Source organism: Betta splendens, chromosome 4 (assembly GCF_900634795.4).
Source record: "Betta splendens chromosome 4, fBetSpl5.4, whole genome shotgun sequence".
Taxonomy (NCBI): domain Eukaryota; kingdom Metazoa; phylum Chordata; class Actinopteri; order Anabantiformes; family Osphronemidae; genus Betta; species Betta splendens.
The window spans coordinates 10724654-10741255 of NC_040884.2; the positions used below are offsets into that span (position 1 = coordinate 10724654).

Below are 16602 nucleotides of genomic sequence, written 5' to 3' on the forward strand. Positions count from 1 at the left end.
TTCCTCTTCATATCAAGAGAAAAGCAACAAGAGATGATGATTGAGCAGGGAACTTTAATAAGTTACTCTCAAAACATCTGGCTCCCACCTCCCCATAAGTGCTAGAAAAAAAAGTTAAACCTAAAGTTATTAGATGCAGAGATGTCTCATTAGAGGCCATGTGCACAGACAAGATGATCAATTGTGACATTTGATAAGGGAAAATTAAGTATTCCTATGTTGTGAATGACAAGAGGAGGAGACTTGTTTCTGGGCAGGCACAGGTGCAACTCCCAATGTAGATGAAATTATATTCCAATGAAAGTCTCCAATGTGCATATGCAGAAAGTTTTCAAATGGCGCTATGGGGGGAAAGAGTATGTTCACTTGGTGTTGTAAGCACTGAAGCGCTGGTTCAGAGGGTTTTCTGGTGCCTTTGTCCACTCTTTCTTTAACACTTGCTTTAGCTGTGACAACCTCATGTTGGGGTTCTCCTGTTTTAGACGAGGCATGTTGACTTCCTCGTATGCAGCAAACGCTGCTTTCATCCTACGCTCTGGGTGGCGGTCCATGTCTTCTGGCCCAACGCTAAAAGACAGGTAAATGGGAAAAATGTTGTTAGCATTTTCGTGTGATGTTCTTTTATATTCTCTGCTATTAATTTTAAGCCAACTCTGCAGAAATCTGAAAGACAACAGGATGGGGCACCTGAGCACAGAAATAGCATCTTCTATTGTTCTTGCTTCCAAAGTTCCTTCATCAGGGACAATTCTGTTCACATTCTCCTCCAATGGAGTTTCCAGATGACTCTTTTCTGTGAAAAAATTAAAATTTCAAACACAAACAATTATTATTCTTATAGCATTTTCCATGCTCAGTCCTAAAACAATTAATTTTATTCTGATTCATTCAATTTTACAAACATTTCTACCTTTTGGTTTAAGTTGTTCCTGCTGCTGCTGCTGCTCATTCTGAAGCATCTCCTTGATTTGAGCACGCGTGACTTTTCCTCCAGCTGCAGCCTCCTTCTGGGCTTTGCCTTTTAGTGTGGCATTTTCCTCATCCAGAAGCCGCTGGGTTTCTTTTTTCCTCTCCAACACTTCCACCCTCCTCTTTTCTTTGTCATCCTGCCCCAGCAAAAAATACAAATCAAAACATTGCGTTCGCAAAAAGTGAAGTCCAACCTCATAATAAAATGAACCTGACTTCTATCAGCTCACCTTTCGCTGCTCTTTTTTGAGTACATGTTTGTCAGTTTCCTGCCACAGCGCATCCTCCTCCTCCTGCTTTTTCCGAGCATCTGCTACTGCCTTGGCCTCAGCTTTGCGGGCTCTGGCTGTGGCAGCCTTTGAGTTCTCGCCCTGGAATTTTTTTGGCATCTCAACAGCTGCTCTTCAGAGGGGAGCCAGAAAAACAAAACCAATGACAGTTGGTTGACAAGAGATTAACAAAGACTGTTGTTAAAATATATCCTACTGTTGAACATTAGTTACCAAACAACATAGTTCTATTTAGTTCTAGCCTACTTTCAATTGGTAAACGTGTTAATGATTATTGTTCATTTCATTTTCTATGCTGACCAAGCTAAGCTTATTCAACATGGAAGACTGGTGATGCGCACATTTTGCAGCTTTTTAAAAGGACGAAAAATGTTTAATAATAATGCAATAAATGTATTATCGTACAGCATGAAAAGTAACGCAAATCAAATACTCCTGTTACAGATATTTCACGACTGAGCATCAGTTTGAAAAAAACATGAATACACACAGCTTAAAGAAACAGAAACTGAGAGGATTTGTTTCATTTATATTTGTTTCTTTACTCGAGAAACAAATGTATTCTTTAAAATTGTACAAACCACTGCAGTTATTTTTATTGTAGCTCGTTAGCTTTAGCTAACTGATGTTAGCCTGACAAAAAAGACTGGTTCGTTTCAAAAACGAGTCGTATTGACTTTCCTGACATCACGTTAAGACAAAAAACGTCACGTTTCTCATATGTTGAAGTATAAAGATGGTTTCATACCAGTATGAGAGGAAAAACAGGTCGTAACTAGACGACTGTTGGCTGTTGTTTCGAAGAGGCATCTGCTACCTCCTCTGAAACCTGGGCGCGCACTGATGACGTATGTATCCCCATTGCCTGTCACCAGTTCAGTGTGTTTCAAGGCTACTTAGTTTTACAGTATATCACAGTCTCAGACGACACCTTCGCAGTTTTATTTGTCTTCGTCAATGAGTTTCATGTCGTTGTTTTGGCGAGAGTCAACCCTGTCTTTTCTATCTGTTGATTCATGTACATACATTTACAAGAGTTGTTTTTTTATTATAATATTGTTTTTGCCAAAGACAAAATGTGTCTCGCAGAAATACAAAAGTTCTTAATGCTGTTGTATTCTTAAATCAATTAATAGATGCAGAAGAAATATTACTTCCGGTTTTAATTGTTATAAACAGTTTATAAAAATAACATTTACACATTTTGTACATTTTCATTTTACATGATATTAACATTATGTAGCTCACAAAACAACTGGAGAACATATGCACATGTCATTTTCATTCAGAAGTCATTGTCACTCTCCTCCAGCAGAGGGGATCTTATGCCCCTGACAGGACGTGCTCTGGACACTGGTCCATCTAATGTGTCATCCTCCAAATCCTTGCTTTCCTCTTCCTCCTCTTCTTCCTCCTTGCCTTCGTCATCTTCCTCTTCCTCATCGTCCACATCAATCTCACTGTCTTCAGTCTTAAAAAAACAGATGAGAAAAGTTATTCATAGCTGTAACAGAAAGTGCATGTTCATCACCAGGATACAATCAAATGGTTGCTATACAAACATTTTCTTTTAGCTACTAACCACTGTAGGCACAGGCACATCCTAATTACAACTGGACAGTGTAACTTTAATCACAGCAATCTATTACCTGTACATCTGGAACCAGCTGACTACTTTCCTCATTTTAAGGAAAAATCCACCCAACACTTTGACATCTTTAGTTTGGAATGTATTGTAGAAGACAAAAAAATATTTTCCTACCTCCATATAAGTTATATAATTTAATAGATTAAGAGCAATAATATCACCACATTACAGCCCCTATGACAACACAAATATTTTTAATAAGTTATCTTCACTGTGTCAGAGTTGGAGGATGGATTTTTATTGTCAAAACACAGATGAACATTAATGCAACTACAATAGATCCCGCACAAACCTTTACTTTCCTTGTTTTTTTGTCACGATGAACTGAACTTCTGGAAATAGCTAAAGTGCACTTAAAATGCAAGTAAACACACAGAAAGGTGAAATAGAGAAAAAGAGTAGAAGATAGAAATCCAAATAATACAAAACTAAAAAAAGAATTTGGCTAAACATTACACACAGTGTGATCTATAGGTCCTGTCATTAGAAAATTTAAGCAAATTAAATGAGAAGTGGGAGGAAGAAAGAGAGTTTTAAATGGGTGCAGCTTTGAATGTACTAACCTCATCACTGTCACCACCCTGCATGCTCCCGATGAATCGAGCTCCTCTTCCTAAGGAAAAAAGAAGTAATACTCAGCATACATAAAAAATGTTTAGAATCCTCAGAACATTTGACATAAAAAAACAAGATGTAAATTGATAGATGAAGTGATTTAAAGTTTATAAACATGTTGCTGTCTACAACTACAACAATTAATGCATGATATCTTTGCTTGCAGACCTGCCATGAGGTTATTGCGTGTGGGCCGTGGCTTTGGAGGTCGAGACTCTTCCATGTCACTCCCTGAACCTTCGTCCTCTGGGACATCCATGTCAGAGTCCTCATCTTTCACTGAAGAAAATGTTTATGAATAGGCAATAATACAGAAAAAAAGGATTGGTGTGATTTGTTTATGGTATGTGAGAGTGCATGTCTCACAGGAACTCCTCATCAGATCCCTCTCCTCCTCTCTTATTTTGTGCTGCATCATCCTCAGTGTGTTTTCTGCTTCCTGAAACCAGACAAATATTCAAACAGATATTTCTCACATTTTTCAAACATCTGCTGAATGCAAAAGCCACATTAATTTTACTGTTTAAAGTAAATTTCTTTCATTAGCAGAACATTTTGGTTATGCTAATCAGCACCAAGAAGTGCCAATATGGCTCAGCAAAATATAGATGTGCTTTATACAAATGGTTTTATAGGACGTCATTTTATAAAGCATCACCTCGAATCTCTCCTGCTCCAGTCTGTGATATTCATCCAGCTGTGACTCCAAGAAACAAAGGTTCCTAAATTTCTCCACATAGGTTTCATATTGCTTCTGTAGCTCTTCTTCAATCTTCTCATACTCATCCATAAATGCTGGCCTAAAGCATAAAGAAGGAAAACGAGACAAGAAGTTATCATCACATTTAGACCAGCTCTGGTGTGTTAATTATGTTTATTATATCATGTGACTGGGGCATGGGGGGATACAACATGTATGTTGCTACTTTATTGTCAATAAGGCAAATGGGCCTTGGGAATACATGAGTAATGTCTGTTTAAGGGCTGCATGTGTGGATTAACAACTCAATGCAACGTCAGAAGGTGATCTAATGACAAGGTCGGGAGTGCATGTGTGAAAGAGGCTCACTTTCGCTATGGGACTGAGCAAACCCTCTCTATAAGGACTGTTGAGATGCAAACTGACCTGACACTCTGCAGAGTCTGGAGCCTTTTCTGATTCCTTTCAAGTTCCTGCTTCTTCTTTTCTATCTTGGCATCCAGACTGGTCGCATCAGACACAACATTATTTACCATCTCATTAGTCTTTTCCACACTTTCCTTAACAATAAACACAAAAGACATAGGGCAAAGTCAGCACACTTTTATATATAAAAATAAGACCTGTAAGTAATAAAAATGAAGTTTTCCAGACTAAATACTGACCAAAACCTCCTTAATGGCAGACCTCAGGGCCTTTTCAGTCTCATTAATCTCCAAAGGTCTGGCAATAGCCGCAGTTCTCATCTCCTATGGGAGCATTACAACATCTCATGTATCATCTGCATCACTGTGATTATCAGTGATTTAAAGACTGAAGATGTAGGGAATTGTTTGTCAGTGTGTTTCCTCTCACCCTGAGGTCCACCTCTTTTCCCAGTAAATCATACAAAGATGCACCTTTGAGTGTAACCTCTGATGCTAGCTGCCGAGCCGCTTTAAGGTCTGAAATCTAAAGGGGAAAAAGACAGATGGAGTCAGAATTGGCAGCATACTGGAAGAGGAATCATGGCATCTGGACTTTATAGATCCAGTTGCTATTACTCAACCTTAAGAAAATCTTACCTGGGTAACTGAGAATCTTAACCAACATAATTGGCAGCTTAGGTCTGTTTCTAGGTCATTTCACTCTCTCGTCACATCACATCTCACATCTTTGAAATTGCACAATCAATTTTTTTAGTCCCAATTTATTCTTGTATTCAGTGCTGTCTCTCTGACTTAACTCAGTGACTGAAAATAGGCAAAGATAAACAACATTGCACAGTAAATTGTATCTCACCCGAGAGCTGATGTCAAACTTAAATTTGCTGTTGTCCTCCTCAACTTGGTCTTCCAGGGCCATCTGCTTGGTCTTCATAGCACTGTATAGTACTGAGGTCACCTTTAGCATCTCCTTCACTGCATAGCCATCAGCCTGGTAAAGATGCTTGGTGTTCAACTTAATATGAGCTTTTGTTGCCTGTAATTATGTGCGAAAGTGGTTTAGACAAGCAGCAATACAACAAACCAACATAAAGTAAAAATAAACTGTATGTTCTGTATAAAGATAAGATAGATGTCACCATGAACTGAGCCACAGCCTTGATGAAAAATATTCTGTCTGACTCCATATCCACATCTGTGGGAATATCCATGTGAGGCTCATATCTTGATGCAACAGAGAAATAGGCAAAGGTAAAAAGCAGAAAAAAGAAATTTCACTGTTTAACACAGAAAACAAAGCATGAAAGCAGGAAGCTGTTCCACACACCAAAACTTTCTATGGATCTTAAACATACCTCTTTACAAGCCATATGAGTATTTCTGCCACTAAAGAGAAGTTGGGTGTCCTGAAGTTCTCCATAGATATTAACCGAGGGTAGCCCAAAGCCCTCATCATTTCTGTGAAATCTTCCAAAAAAGATGCCAGCATTACACAAACATAAACCAAAGCTCTCATTTGGGTGTTTCGTGTAATGTGTTTTTTACACAACTTGGAGCATCACCTACTTCTTAAGTCTCTGTAGGACATTATGACCTGTGGGAATTGTACCACAAAACGTGTGCTGGTTCCCCCTGTTGCAGGCAAATAGAAAAGTAGACTGAACTTTAACATTATAGACCAATGCGCATTCCATTCAACTTGTGTGTAACCTAGATATACTGATTTGGCTGGTAATTATTTAACAATACAGTGGATTTGGAGCTAAACCATAGCGTCTATATTGAACGTCCTCCACAACACTGTGGTAAATTTTGATCTGTAGTGGATTGTTTTAGATAAACCACGTTTGAGCAGCTATTAAGAACATCGGGGTGAATTAACGTAAACTAGCTAGCTAACTATGCCAGCTAAGCTAACAATGTATAGCTAGCTTGGAAATAGCTGGACGTTAGCACAAACGATTAGAGTCACCTGGATTTAACAAGTTAGTTGGACAGAGTTTTTCCTAATGACTTGATCCCTAAAGATAAGACGCAACAAATCACATTCACGAACCTGATGATGGTTTTTCTCTTTGCTGTATCTGAACTAGGCGTTCGTTCGCCTCACAGTTGGTAGCTATGGAAACCAATTCTTCATCTACGGAAGCTTAACACGGTCAAAATTCACAAATGGCTCTAGGTTATATAAACAATTAAATTATATAGATATTTCGAAGCTGAAGAAGGTTCTACGGCGCATCGGCGGTATATTCTCACGTGTAAGGTCAAATTTGAGTGGATCTAAATATTTTAAGATTTGTGCTTATGGTGCAGCGTAGCCGACGGTCGCGTGGCGGCGACACCGTTCAAGCTGCGCAGCAGACTTGTTCTGTGGACGCAGAGCACGATGGAGCAAACCGCGGAGACGTCTCACAACAATTGTCCGACTGAAAATGAATCTTCTGGATGTGGCCTCCACAGTAAGCGCCTGAAAGAGCTGGAGAATGCTGCGCTGCAAACGACATTAATATCACGGATGGAGACTGAGTCCGCGGCGGACGCCGGCAGCGGGTCGGAACCGCGGTCCCGGGAAGGCGAGCTGTCGAACGGCTTGTCCTTGAACCAGCGCTCGGCTCCTGCGCAGCTGCGCGCGGACACGGAGGTGGAGGAAGTGGGGTCGGGCAGACGCGTGGCCAAGGAGCGGGTGGAGGAGGAGAGGACCCTGACGGACCATTTAAACAAGCGGCTGCTCTCGTCGTTTCTGGAGAAGCTTAACGAAAGGGACCTGGCTCTGCCCGGCGTCCAGCGGCTGGACTGCGCTGTCGCCGACGAGGACTCCAACAGGGCCGCGGATGAGTGGTGACTCACCGGACGAGCGCGTCAGGGCCGCGGTGCGCGGAAGCACAATGTCTCATTCAAAGACTCGCACATTGATACTGCAAGTTGGAACGTGTGAACGGGAATGTTTAGTTTTGTACACCGCGAGTTAGAGAAAGATGAAAGCAATGCAATAAACGACGATCACGTGACATGGCTGCTCCTGTACTTACATGTGCTGCAGTGGATGTGTTCATTATACAGCAGGTGTCACCAGAACGGCGTTTACACGCTGTGATGAAACGTTAGGCCACAGTGAGATTATTGAGAGACGGAAGGAAACTGGAGATGTTTTGTACAAGGACAGTTTACTGCTCTGGTGTCTGGCTCAGTTAAATTAAGTTAAACGTTTTAGGACCATCCTTATCTGAAAGGTCAGTTCGAATCTTTCAGTCTAGATATAGATTGTAAATATATTATATTGTGCTTTACTAAAGTGCACGTAGACTTAAAATTAACTATAAACACGTTAAATGTTATTGGAGAATATTTCAAATATTACAAACTCTAGCTGTAGGACGTTTCAGCTTCTAAATTTTACAGATCAACCAAAACAATTGAACTGCTGTGTATGACTGAAAATGGGAATTTCTTTGTAATTAATATAATCTGTAGTTTAGCACAGTCAAGAACTGATTCTTAGCTCCTCTCACCTCCTCATAATGTAATTTAATAAAACAAAACTGCTAAATCAAACCCACCGAAGGAAAAAGCTTGCAAGACGCCATATATCTATGATAGCCAGATTCCAATAAACTGGAGATTTATTTTAAGCAGTGTATTTGCCACAAACAGAATAATATAATATGACATATAACTCAAATTTTGTTGGTAGAACAGTGTAGAAGAAAACTACCAAAATGATGCGACTGCAGTATGTGCAAATACAGCACACTCTTAACAGAAGCAAAAGGCCAAAGGCTACTAAATAAAGCAACACCAATAAATATTACTAGTTACAAAGCTGTATGTCAAACACATAGCTTCCTCCATTAAATTAATTACACAAACAACCCCAGTGTAAAATGAGAAAGCTGTTCAAAAACACACAAAGACCTGACTGGCTTCACCTCAACCTGCCGTCACTTATCTATTAACAGTGGTTGAAAAGCAGGTGTGCATTTTTGCAGCTAACTCTTTCTAATGAAAGAATGTTTCAATGCAAGAGGAATTTCTGATAAGGGCTGATGGTATTTGAGTGCAGCCTCTACGTTTCTTGACATATTATTAAACCTGTTAATTTCATTTTACAATTACAATTTTTTTTAAATTTCCAGTAGCTCCATGTGTGGTGTTAAAAAGCTTCTTTCATTTTTATATCTCAGGGACACAAGTTGTCGTCTTGTAGTAAGTTGCACACTCAATAAAGAGCCTTAGGCTGCATGTGTAACTTGTGAGTGCATATGCAAAGTATTGAGTATATAGCAGTAAACAAGCTTAAGGCTGAGTTCTGGGTTGCAGGTTTAATTAAACTCCCCAGAAGTGAAGAAAAGGATGTTTGGACATTCAAAATCACATCTAAAGGGATTAAAATAGGTGAACGTTCCATGACTTTATCAGTGCCCATTGGGATCAACCTCAGCTGTTTTACAATATATTCAAACTGAGACTCTCTTGCCTTGTAGTTTCATTCAAGCCTGTAGTTACAGTAAGTGTATGCTTTTTCAAGAAACCCACAACCCCACTGCACTTTGCTTCACTTCTTGCGTTGTCTAGTCTGATAGTTCTTCTTTCTCGTGTGTGTCATCTTCATGCAGGTTGCTCAAACGTACAAGGTGTGGTTTATCTGTTATGTGGTTTCCCTGCAGGAAAGTCAAAAGGCCAGTATGAAAATAGAGAAAACGGTAATCAACCCAGGCATGCTCTGTGCCATCGACACACATACACACACAACGTCACTTAATGCATTTGGAGATCTCCATTTTACCCATTTACACTATCATATCTAGACTGGACTTCTGTATTTTGCTGTTATCAATTTGAGACCATGTAGCTGAAAGTAAATGTCTAAAACAGCCCTTTAAAAGCAATAAAAGAGGAAAAGCCTTCATTCAGTCCCACAACTTGTGAAAAAAGACTCCTCAAAAACATCTGACTGGAAAACTGGAATGTCAAAAATACGAATTTTTTTCTTACTTTCTCCAAGAATTGCAGATACAGACACAACAGCTTACTACTAGATTTGTTTACTATGTAGATCATAATTCACAAAATAAGAGGTGTTTACCATCTAATCATGCGCCACTGTACTCACCTTGCGCTTTGCTGGAACCTTCACATCGTTATTCAAGTCCCACCACAACAAACCCTTTTTAATACATCTCCTCTTCGTTGGGCCTGTGTGTAGAGAAACAGTGTGTTCAGTATAACACGGTTCTGACTCAGTACACTTTTCATAGAGAATTTCACTTAATGCCAAAATGACTGAAACTGGAGGTGTGTCAGTACATTTAATATTCACCAAACAAACACAGCAGCAGTGCATGGTCAGTTTTTTCACCTGTTGCATAGCTCACTATTAGCCCAACTACCACGACAGAACTCGTTGCCATGGCACCAAAATAGAGGTAGGATATGGAGTAGAATTTATGCAGGCCCCTGGTTTTGGAAAAGGTAAATGAAAATGAAATAGATGTGAAAATAGATATTTGTATAGTTCTTTGCTTTTACTACATCGAACAATAAAGCTGCATCTTACAGTTAAAGCCAGAATGAAAACCTTGTTGAGCACTGACCCCTGGAAATCTGGGTGAAGCTGGATGAAGTGATCCCGGTTAGTGCTGCTGTTCAGGAGAGTGTTGTTGTCACACTGTCCTGAGTCGCTGGGCAGGACCCCCATCGCCTCCGCACTGGGTGGGTACAGAGTTGAACCAACAGCCAGCCAAAAGGAAACGCAGAAACCCACTAGTATTCCAGAGAACACCCCCTGTGACACAGGGAAAGGGCCGCAGGTCAAGTAAAAAAAAACAACTTTTCATAAACAAGCGAGACTGTAAATAAAGTGAAAAATACAAAGCATAATAAATATTAGATCTGATTAACTTGAATTTAAGTAATAATTGGGCAAGACAGCGTTTCACTCAGCTTTTCCAGTCAGGTCAGGTAAATTTCTGTACCAACAACACACGCAGAGTAAGAAGTGGAGGAGGAGTCTCTCACCAGTCGGTTTGTTGCTGGCACAAACATGCCCAAAATGAATACGCCTAGTAATGGACCACTGACGACACCCATGACTGTGAATGATCCCTGAGAAGAGACAAAGGAGGTTCTGGAAACACAACTGATACTTCATTACCTAAATATTTATTATTTTGGTACAAACTAAAGTGTGTGCTATAATTCACTATAAAATGGGTTATTAGAGGGAAAAAATTGAACAGAAATAGTTTTTTTTTTTGGTTAATATTAAATTCAAATTGAAGTTTTATACCTGAAGGACTCCCCAATCCAGGAGGGAGGCAAGAGCAGCTACTGTGATACAACCGACCCCATATAGGAAGGCTTAGAGAGAAACAGACTGTGGTTATTAACTGTGCAAAGTATCTCAATGTGACGTTTTGACATAATCATCAGGAATGTGATGATAATCCACTTACACAGTCCCTTGGACACCATGATCAGCTTCCTCTGGCTCATGTGGATCAGACAGGGTTGCAACAGATCCTCCATAGTTACTGCAGCCATGGCGTTGATACTCGTAGATGCTGTGCTGTAAAAAACAAGCTTCAGGCACGGGCGAATACAGAAACAGAGGTATCATCAAAGTCTACCATTTTACCTTTAGTGAGCTGTGTTTAGTTTTAGGAAAACCAGCATTCAAATACCTCAGAGTCCCACTGTACGCGCAGGCGAGGAAGAGACCCGATAAACCTGGGAGCCTTTCGAATATGTCCAACACGAAGTACGGCATGTACTGCATCAGACAAGACATGTGGAAGGAAGAATACAGACTTAAACAAATAAAACTTTGCTTCTTGTCAATGCTATGCTTATATTTTAATATGGCAGTAGCGAGCCGTCGGTATCATGATTTTACCGTCAGACTGAATAAAGAAAAAATACTGTTTTGGAGCATTTTTGGTCTTGTGTCACTGACGCAGACCTTCAGCGCCTTGAACTAGTGGAAGATCCCTGACCAGTGAGGTTCCCATCACTATCAAACACGCCGTGCTCTGCTTGAAGGCTGACCTGTGTTCATTTAGTGCACACTGTAAGTGCTCACAGACAGCTGAGGTTGAGCTTTAATCCATGTTAGGATTCTTTCAGTCTGGGTCAGACCATTTCAAAGCCAGAGGCTCCAGTAACATCATCTATCTATCGAGCAAGGCTTTTCTGTGTTGTTGTACCAGATCAGGGGCCGATATTCTCCCAGACGCCAGTGGATCACAGCTGATGTAGTAAGCGAACATAACGATGCCACAGGTTCCTGCAGTGCTCACAATGAGGCACAAACCGATCTGGTTCACAAGCAGCGCGCTGTAATCAGAAGCAAATGTGATTATGGTAATAATCCAACGCTATTGTTCCACTGTGTTTCTTGTGCAGCCCTGGTGACTTATGACTGTGTTAAAACCTAAATAATCAAAATTGTTAAATATTACATTATGCTTTGCAAGTCAGTCTAAAATTTGACTAGTCCTAAAAGTTGTACCCCTAACAACAAGTCTACACCCATGGTTGTGAGACTGTGTGCAAAGACTGTGTGCAAACAGTTTAAAAAGCCCCAAACTGCATGTTGTGAAAAGCCCCAGGTTTCATAAGATTCTGTGAACAATGATTCTGTTGTCCAGACAAAACAGCACCAACTTCAGCCTTGAAAGAGAAAATCAGTAATTCTTTCTGAACACACTTTACTGTTGTAATGGCTAGTTTCACCACCACAAGCCTTAGCGGGGATTTTGGTGTTTCACTGACAGGTTTTAGAGCGCAGGCTCGCGGCTGAGCTGTAGGTCTCCACTCACAACTGGGCTTCTTTCTCAGATCTGCAGGAGATGTAGCGCTGGACCTGTGCTTGGTTCACCCCGTACATGGACAGCCAGACCAATGAACCGCCCACAGACAGGCTCCAGAAGGTGTAACGCCGCAGCGGGTTCAGGTCAAAGCTGACAGAAAAAGAAGCGAATCAGTGGTGCTTTATTCGCCTCTTCACAGTCATCTTCTTCCATCTTGAACCCATTGTCTAAAAATAAAAATGTTATTACTCATCAAAATTAATACGGGATCCGTTCTTGGCAATCTCTAGCACCAGTGCGGGACCGCCAACTAGAATTGTGCCATGTATGAAGATGGCCATGAAGCCCGACAGCATGACGATGATCTGGAACACGTCGGTCCAGATCACAGCTTTGATTCCGCCCTGTGACACAGAAAGCGTGAGAGCTGCACAACTGCAGCGTAAGAACACAGGATTACAGTGGACCAACGTGTTGATACAGCTGTTCTTACCAGTGTGGTATACAGGGTGCAAATGGTCCCAGTAGAAAACAACGACACCCACATGTTGAGTCCAGTGGCTGAAATTTAAAAATTGTACAACTGTTCTTGTTAATCACCAATTAAATCGGAATATTCTTATCGGAAAACATAATGTAAGGCTTTGTTCTCTGTGCGGCACTGCCATCCATCCATCCATCCATCCATCCATCCATCCATCCATCCATCCATCCATCCATCCATCCATCCATCCATCCATCCATCCACTCATCCATCCATCCATCCACTCATCCATCCATCCATCCATTGTCCAAGCCGCTTCTTCCCATATGCAGGGTCGCGGGGCTGCTGGAGCCTAACCCAGCAGGCTGTGGGCGAGAAGCAGGGTACACCCTGGACGGGTCGCCAGTCCATCGCAGGGCACTGCCAGTTAAGTGCCAATTTACCCAAATGATGTTTTATGAATTTAATAACCTCAGGCATTGCACACGTAATTATGATTTAGCTTGTTAAATCCAGTACTAGTTTGCAATAATTAGCTTGTTTCTAAAGAAAATTCATTCCAGCCCCAGTTCAGTGTGTTTCAGGTTTCACACCTATTCAACACTTTCATATCACAATTAATTTCACTACACGCATCCTGTTTTCAAACTGTGTGGTTTGCTTCTTTCACCTTTGTACAACCCTTATAAGGACTCTAGGCCCGTCCCTGCCCCTTTCTCTTGATGCCCCTCTGTTCATACCTCTGACTCTGGCCACACCTCCTCCCTGATCCTCTGCCACCTGTAACCAGCACTGACTCACCTGCGCCTTCCCCTCCGCTCTGCTCTAATAATCCACCCCATTCACTGGCCTGATGCTAGTCTGTCCATGTCACCAGGCAGGCTGTTTGCTCCTCCACATCAGGTCATGTACTCCTTGCTTTTTGGGTCAGCTCTGTTCAGTCCTGTGAGCCCTGTATTGTCCTGTTATATTGTTGTCCTCCCAGTCCTTGGAGTTCTGTCTTTTGTGTAGGGGAGTGCTTTTAATTTAATTATGTTTATTTGTAATATAAGGTTTTTCTTTTCACACGTCAGTCATTTACTGTTCTATTTTGGTCCTTAAACATTCCATGACTCGGCCTGCTACAAAGTGGCAGTCACAGTTCTGATACTCATCTTTTAATTTGTTTTAACCAATCTCACATTGTTAAACATTCCAGTGTGTGACATCTTTGCCTAGTCAAACGCAGTGTCATTCATTTGGAGAAAATGTACTGTAAAAAATATATTTAAAAAAAACATTTTACTATAAACCTTTAACAGGTGATGCCTCCTACCTTGGTTGAGGATCAGGGCTGGTGCATAGATAACTATCCCTGTGTAAAGCAGCTGTGAGAAGGGAAACGCATGTAAATACCACACAAATTTGTACTTCAACAAAACAGTGATGAAAAACGATGTCTGTCTCACCGTTGCCACGATAAACTGAATGCTTCCCAGCAGCTGCATCCCTCTGCCAAACCTCATCTTCAGATACTGTGACATGTAGGCAGCTGGAGTTATTACATGACAAAGCATCTCTGCACACATCTCTCGTCCTTCCTCACCTCTTATATTCAACACATTTGATGACCCACAGGTGCATTTCAACATTTTGCACGTGTAATTCTGTCCCTATTTCTATTTTGATTAGAAGTCATGCTCCACCTGTTGATGCCATTGCAGCTCATACATACCTGATTGGTGCTGGTGATGCCCAGTCGAAAGAAAACTGGCAGGAAGAGGTAAGCTGTGAGCAGGGAGTTAATGCTCTGTCCAAGGCACATATAAAGGAATTTAAAGCCATAGCGGTAAACCTCAGAAGGAACACCCAGAACCTGCACTGCTGACATGAAGCTGGCGCAGAGCGACAGCCCCACAGGGACGGCTGGGAGGTTCCGACCTCCGGTGAAGAAGTCGTCGGTGCTGGCGCTTCCCTGCTTCTTCAGAGCGTGGAAAATGCCTATGGCCATGGAGGTGAACAGCATGGCAGCAAAGATGGCATAGTCAGCCAGGACGAAGGCAGGTCTGGGCTGGACACTGGCAGACATGCTTTCGTAGCTCAATTGAGTTGTTTGGCGAATCTGTCAAAGTCAAATACAGTTAATTAGTGACCTTACAGCGACATGTGACATCTGTAGGTGATGTTAGAAATAGAATAGCCTTAATTGTCATTGTACAGCATGTATACAAAAGAATTGGATAATATAATTTTTTGATGGTTTTTGATTTTTCTTGATGGTAAACACACTAGAGTTCTTCTCATTGACAATATATGACAGCAAATGTTTGCATTATGTATTACCTTGAGGGTTAATAAACATGTTTCCATTCACATTAGCAAAATCATCAAATATTTGTTCTGAAGGTGGTTGTAAGTAGATGCTACAGTAGGTTTCATCCTTTACCTTCCCTTCCTTTCCTGGCCCAGTTAGTTTAGTGGCATGTTACAAAACCCGATCTTACAGAACACTGCCATCGCAACTCTCAGTCTGTGGAGCGGCACCGCTGAAAAATGCCATGTCATAAAACTCCAGTGTGGTAACGCCTGATGCTTTCTCACGAGCCGATGAGGAGGCGGACTGAGAGAAGACAACACTATGCTAATTAAGAAGAAACTTTAAAATACTTATTTATCATAGAACACTTTTGATTTCATGAAATTAAATCACTGGCTTCTCATTTAAAAATATTTCCACTGTTAAACAGTAACAACAAATTCATTAAAATAGCAAAACTTTCACTGTGCTGGTTAAGACAGATATCTCCATCACAAAGAAAGTCCCTCTGAACACTTTGAACATCTCCACTGGGATTCACTTTACTTTACAGGCACCTTATTTATTACAGGTGTGGAATTGATGTAGCTTAAATTTAGAAATCTAAATCTCCACTGGGATAACATGGTCAAAGCTACATGTGCCCGACTTTGAAGACAGAGTTAGAAGAATTGCAGAAAAATCCTCATTCGTTTTTCAAAACACGACAAAGTTCAAACTCACCTCAGTGTCAGTGCGTCCTCTCAGCACCTTGGTAGAAGAGGGATGTGCAGACAGCTCTTCTTCACCGCCCGTCAAAATAGCGCCTTTAACGCAACCTGCTCGCGTGAGTGCGCGACGCGTGCGCACACGGGGGTGAAACCCCTCGTTGAAAAGCTCCTCAGGTGCGTACGGTGCGCAGTGACACACAACAAAGCAGAGAGGGCTTTAAACTGATCTGCGACCCGCTGAAAGCAGCTCCCTGCAGCACATTATTAACACGGGTTGCTTCAGGAGCTGAGCTGATCAACGACGGGAGATAGAAAGGGACAAAGAGAGAGACAGAGATTTAGTAGAAAACTTTACTAGTAGTGTTCAGCTATTGGTTCAAAGTGCTGTTTTGCTATTTTTCCTACGGGGAAACATAATGCATAATAAAAAAAACGAGCATATTACGAGTTATACAAAATAGAAATAAAAATATTTTGGAAACCTATACTTTTATAAAACATTTAGTTTTTACCATGTGGCTTAATAACTGTCTCATTAGTAATTTAAATTTACATAGATTAATTATGAACTTTATTTTAAAGTTCAAACTATTTTACAAACTAAAAACAAAACAATAAATTATCAGTTGTGACAAAAATGGGTATCAAGCTGTC

General features: G+C 41.0%; 3 protein-coding genes across 10 annotated transcripts; all 3 read right to left on the reverse strand.

Moving 5' to 3' along the window:
* Positions 1–34: 34 nt before the first annotated feature.
* Positions 35–2153, reverse strand: ccdc124 (coiled-coil domain containing 124). Of its 2 annotated transcripts, none has more exons than XM_029147524.3 (5): positions 2008–2153; positions 1200–1371; positions 911–1106; positions 688–793; positions 35–567 (listed from the first exon to the last, which is right to left on the reverse strand). In XM_029147524.3, exons 2-5 carry the CDS (start codon positions 1356–1358, stop codon positions 363–365), a joined length of 666 nt encoding a protein of 221 aa, XP_029003357.1. In that variant the 5' UTR covers positions 1359–1371; positions 2008–2153; the 3' UTR covers positions 35–362. The 2 variants fall into 2 exon arrangements, with proteins under 2 accessions (XP_029003357.1, XP_029003355.1); XM_029147522.2 differs by having other exon boundaries at positions 1200–1366; positions 2008–2152.
* Positions 2154–2407: 254 nt separating this feature from the next.
* On the reverse strand, positions 2408–8106 carry cluap1 (clusterin associated protein 1). Of its 2 annotated transcripts, none has more exons than XM_029147521.3 (13): positions 7680–8106; positions 6214–6279; positions 6003–6114; positions 5787–5871; positions 5504–5683; positions 5078–5173; positions 4888–4971; positions 4649–4782; positions 4181–4322; positions 3889–3961; positions 3691–3801; positions 3471–3520; positions 2408–2730 (listed from the first exon to the last, which is right to left on the reverse strand). In XM_029147521.3, exons 2-13 carry the CDS (start codon positions 6233–6235, stop codon positions 2545–2547), a joined length of 1275 nt encoding a protein of 424 aa, XP_029003354.1. In that variant the 5' UTR covers positions 6236–6279; positions 7680–8106; the 3' UTR covers positions 2408–2544. The 2 variants fall into 2 exon arrangements, with proteins under 2 accessions (XP_029003354.1, XP_029003353.1); XM_029147520.3 differs by lacking the exon at positions 7680–8106 and adding an exon at positions 6704–6843.
* Positions 8107–8237: 131 nt separating this feature from the next.
* Positions 8238–16218, reverse strand: slc5a5 (solute carrier family 5 member 5). Of its 6 annotated transcripts, XM_029147515.3 has the most exons (17): positions 15962–16191; positions 15368–15541; positions 14657–15043; positions 14391–14456; positions 14258–14309; positions 12952–13019; positions 12708–12862; positions 12468–12608; positions 11853–11982; positions 11331–11419; positions 11103–11215; positions 10937–11007; positions 10666–10752; positions 10242–10432; positions 10007–10104; positions 9761–9843; positions 8238–9308 (listed from the first exon to the last, which is right to left on the reverse strand). In XM_029147515.3, the coding sequence occupies exons 3-17, from the start codon at positions 15008–15010 to the stop codon at positions 9219–9221; spliced, it is 1788 nt and encodes a 595-aa protein (XP_029003348.1). In that variant the 5' UTR covers positions 15011–15043; positions 15368–15541; positions 15962–16191; the 3' UTR covers positions 8238–9218. The 6 variants fall into 6 exon arrangements, 3 of the variants coding, with proteins under 3 accessions (XP_029003348.1, XP_029003350.1, XP_029003347.1); XM_029147517.3 differs by lacking the exon at positions 15368–15541; XM_029147514.3 differs by lacking the exon at positions 15962–16191 and having other exon boundaries at positions 15368–15897.
* Between the last annotated feature and the right edge of the window lie 384 nt (positions 16219–16602).